The following is a 5,000-nucleotide window of genomic DNA, read 5'->3' on the forward strand; positions in this document are numbered from 1 at the left end:
CTTTGTGGACGGGGGTGACGATGAAGATGCGGATGTTATCGTCGAGGGTTACGAAGATGAGGAAGAGCTTGGCCTAGTACAAAATCAAGTGAATATTAGCCAGATGAAGATGACAGAAGATACACATGAGAGATATGATATGGTTAGAGAAAATGTCGGACTTGACAAAGGTGAAGTTGAAGTAGCTAGAAAAACACCTGGAAAGGAGAATGCAGAGATAGAAAATACTATGAACATCGATGAAAGTGAAGTTGTAGATATGACAGATGAAGACAGAATAAAATTACTTATTGAAGAAGCAAATAATGATGTTGATAATGTTGAGACTGACTGGGATGACTTGGCTCTCCAAGCTTCATGCGAGGAGGAAGTGGATGATACAAAATTTAACGACTTAGTGACAAGTTTTGGATCTGCAGTAAAGCAGCAGTTAGAAAGGGGTTCCCAAGTGAATGGAGCCGAGACCCCAGACCTTCATAATTTAGATGAAGAAGATTCGGCGATGTATGAATTTTGCAATAGTGTGGAAGAAAGACTTGGAAAACCTCTTTCTACACTAGTGAGACCAGGAAAGACTGAGGACTATTCTGCTTTGCTTTCTGCAGGAAGTGATCAGATATCTGAGGATAGAAAAGTTGATTCTCAAGATTCAAGTTTATTTTCGATGATAAGTATGAGTGAGGCAATTGCTACATCTGCAGAAGTAAATGAAAACACACAATTTATTAAACAAGAGGTTGACGCAAAAGCTAAATCTGTTTTATCATCCGGTGAAGAAACAGGAAAGAGTGGAAGTGTGACTGGACTGACATATCAGCAAGATAAGATAACGACGGAAGGTGATAGCCACAGTGAAAACAAACAGTTTGCAGGCCAGAGTTTTTCTCTAGAAAATAGAACAGAAAATCTACACGCAGATTTGGCAGACAGTGATAGAAATGAACTTCCCGAACTTGAAAACAGATTGGAAAGTAGTGAACAAGAAAAGTCTCTGAGCAATACTTTATCCTTTGACAGTACGCAGACAATACAAACCCCAGGAAGTGATACTACGACAGTGGGGGAAAGTTTCACCTCTTGGGAATGTGTTGACCCTGATGCAGATGCAAGCTCCGTGAGCTGGGAATTACAGAAAGGAAAATCCAGTGATTCTGATGAGCATTCTTCCAAGCCCAGCCGGAGCAGAAGGAAACGAGTAGCTGGTGATCCCCTGAAGTGGCTTAAAGAAGAAGGCAGTTCAAATTCAAATGGGGAACAAAATGACTTGTCATGGGAGCCAGTTCAAGGAGGGATCAGTTCATGGGACAGTCAAGAAAGAAATAGTAAAGAAATAAACCTTTCTAATAGAAAACCTAGAACAATGCGTGATAGGACTGGTCCTCAGGCTCACACCGGTGCTGTTCCTAAGCTTCGGCGACATCAGAAGCACACGCGCACGCCATCAGCAACCAGTAATAGTTCAAGCCAGTCAGACGATCAGGTTGTACGAGAGAGAGAATCCCCTGTCAGTGATACTCAAAGTCTTCCCCAAGGCATTACATATGCAGATAGTGAAACACAGACATTGTCTATTGATTTCGAAGCTTTGCAGCTAGATAACAACTTGTACGAATTAAAAGTGCTTTATGGACAGCCTAACTATAAACCAAAGAGCACAGGAGAAATGCTCCTCCCTGGAACCGGTCCTCTTACAAAGGGGAGACTCAGGCTTGACAAGGGAACAATGACAGAAGAGGTGGCTGACATTGTTGTGGTCAAACCTTTACAGAATCTTACGGCCTTTTTCCCCAACATCCCAGAAGAAGATTTACGCGATGTGCTTCAGAAGTGTAAGTACAATTTGGATTGGGCGATGAATGTGTTATTGGATAGTGGATATGAAATGTCAGCTGCTGCAGACATAGATACGAGTCAAGAAGAGCCACTAGAAGCAGACATAGACACAGAATCTGCAGTAGAGACAACAAGCACAGGAGATGGGAAAGATGATAGGTCTTCCTTTGCAGATTGTAGTGACATGTCAGATGTTTTAGTAGAAGATCGTTCAAGGAAAATGAAGCAGAGCCAAGATCCTGTTGCTCTTACCAGCAAAAAGGAAATAGAGGCATCCTTTGCCTTGGCAGACTCAGTTGATGACAGAGTGAAAAGACTAACTGGTAAAGAGTACAATGAACTGAACACAAGCAAGGTGAAGCAGGCAAAGAGTAAGAAAAAGCATGGAAACAAGAAAGACAAATCAGCCAAGGCAGAGAGTGCAAGTGAAGGAAACAAAAGTGAAAATACTGGAGCACAATACATTACACTTGTAATGGACCCTCTATTTGCTTCTCAGCTTACAAGTATGTTTGGCAGTGTAGGCTCTTGTATCATGAATGGAGATTTATCGCCTGAAGATAGAAGTGTTATCTTGCCCCTTGAATTGTGTCATCAGATACACAAATATTGGGCTGACACCCTTGATGGAAAATTCTCACATGAAGCAGAAGTATTGGATAGCCTAATAAGAGAAGATGAAAATCTTGCAAGGCGTCTGCAAGAAGAGGAAGATGCAGGAACATCACCGCATCATGATGATGATAATTCAACTTGTGCTTTCAAACTAGATCCGCCAACAAGTCTGCGAGAGATCATGGACCTAGAGCAAGCACTACAGGAGAGTAAGGATGGAGAGGCAAACGTCGGCGATCCATCCTTATCTTCACGCCTTAATCTGCAGCGACTCTATGCTGAGTACCCTCATGTTGATCCGGAGGCCCTGAAGGAGGAGTTCACAAGAAATGGCTACAACTACTGTGATACGGTACAGAGTCTATGTAACCGCTATGGGGCTGAGCAGGGAGCACCCAAGACTGTCATTGCGCCGGAAGCCATGTACAGATATGAACAACAGATGATCTTGCAAGCACAAAAGGAAAGTCTGGACCAGGAAGAGAGGGCAAGGAGAGAGAGGGAGCAAGAGGAGGAGATCCAACCAGATGACCCACAGGTATGATGATCTTATTTTCTTTTTGTAGACTTAAACCTGATATTGTATTTGAAGGGTTAGAATGACAGTGAATGCAGCACAAAGATTGATACATTTTTTTTATTTTTTTTTTAAATTATTATGAAGCCCATAATTTAGCATTTCAGAATAACAGATAAGGCATGGGAGTAACTAAGAATTTTATCTGGTCATAGACTAGACCTTCATGATGGATATTTATTATATTTCTTAGGTTGTTAGTGCTTCACTTTTTTATTTGAAACAAACAATATTTTATAATTTTAAGGATGTGTTTAGATGTAGAATGTGATATTTCCATTTTTCCAAATATCTTTGCAGTTTCCTATGTCATTCATATTGGAAGTAATGTAAAATTTCATTTAAATGGCAACTGCATTTGTGATTTAAAAGGTGTTTCTAAAAAAAAAAAAGTATACAGTTCAAAGATGATATTTTTTCTTCTGTCATCTTTAATTAATTCTTTTATATTTAACTCCCAGTATTTAAAAGGGAATTCAAACATGTAAAGCTCAGGGTGTATTATGATAAGGAAAGGTAGATGCAGAAGTTTGCAGAAAAAGATGAAGGAGTGAAAGAGATTTTAATGTTCATTCCTGGTGTTTGATTTTAGTTAAAAGAGATAAATAAATACAAGGAGAGAAATCTTCATATTGAAAAATAGATTAAAATAATCTACAAAGATTTCCAATATCTTTTCCATGTGAGATATCATCAGAAATGGAATATATCTTAAAAAGCATTATTCAGAGTGGGGCAAAAAATTAGTTTTATTCATATATAATGTTACTTAAAGATTATTTTTTTAGGATATATATTTTTCTTACAATTGGAAATACTCAGAGAAAAAAGAAGATAATTATAAAAAAAAAAAAAAAAAAAATAGTTCAGACACTTTTCAGCCAGGGTTTTTCAAATGAAGAACCTTTAATGTAATATATTGAAAAGTGGTCTAATATGGAATGGAATGGGTTAGCTGCAAGTAGGATGAGGAAACTGGAATAAAAATCATTGTAAAATGGCAGAATGTAGTAAGGCTATCCAGATACTGAAGTAATGGTGCATGACTTGGTGTTGTACAGATAGAAATCAGAGAAGTTAGTAAAAATATTTATATTTAAAAGTAAAAAAAAGAATGTTTTGGTACTTTGGTGTTTGGAGAAGCAATTGGAAATTCATCATCGTATTGTAATTATTATGTAATTTTTAAGTGTAGTCATGAATATCAAATGTTATGAGAAAGAGAACAGTACGGTAATCCAAAGATCAACAAGTGGGGTTACTTACATCAATATTTATATAAAGCAATTTGATTAGTAACAGTGAATTGTCAAATACATTTGTGAAGGGGATGAGGAGGCAGTTTCATTTATATTGGTATGACTGTAGTGTGTCCAGAGGGTGGTATAAGAAGCTCTGACCAGTTCATGTCGACTGAAAATATGCAAGAGAGTGCATATTATTTTATAAATCTTTTGAAGGGAAAAAAGCAATGCAAAAAGTATTCCTATTATTTTTGTACTTTTTAATAATGTGACCACTTGATATATTTTTATTTCACTGAAGATTAGATAAGATCCGTGTGAAGTATATTGGTCTATTTTTCTGTTTACTGTGTGAATATGTTTATGATTCATTATTTGGTTTCAGATTGAGGAAAACGTTATCTTGATTTTGGTTTCAGCATTTTTATATTGTGACATATTGTGGTTAATGAAATTTGATAAATATTTTTTTGTGCATTCAAACTACGATATCCATAAATATTGGTTTATGATAGTAATGTTATTCTGTATACTTATTTCTTGTTTATTCATTTTAGATAATGAAATAACCAAAGACCTAAGAATGATTTCCCTCGTTTTACTACATATGTTAGCAAAAGATGATTTAAATGCATTGCAGTTCTACAATGCACTAGCAGGAATAGGCGGTTTGCAACAAGAAAGGAGTTACTATGTTATTGATGTCAGGATAGATAGGAATACAATGCATG

At 37.0% G+C, this 5,000-nt stretch overlaps 1 protein-coding gene across 1 annotated transcript in view; it reads left to right on the plus strand.

The window, feature by feature from the left end:
• LOC122267946 (uncharacterized) overlaps positions 1-5,000 on the plus strand; it is an 8,813-nt gene that overhangs the window by 1,545 nt on the left and 2,268 nt on the right. Inside the window, exon 1 of the mRNA XM_043038158.2 lies at positions 1-2,986. This exon is cut by the window's left edge and continues 1,545 nt beyond it. Coding sequence (XP_042894092.2) covers positions 1-2,986 — 2,986 coding nt within the window. The remainder of the gene's footprint in view (positions 2,987-5,000) is intronic.

Source organism: Penaeus japonicus, unplaced genomic scaffold (assembly GCF_977035675.1).
Source record: "Penaeus japonicus unplaced genomic scaffold, GWHDUDI00000001_assembly GWHDUDI00000023, whole genome shotgun sequence".
NCBI lineage: Eukaryota > Metazoa > Arthropoda > Malacostraca > Decapoda > Penaeidae > Penaeus > Penaeus japonicus.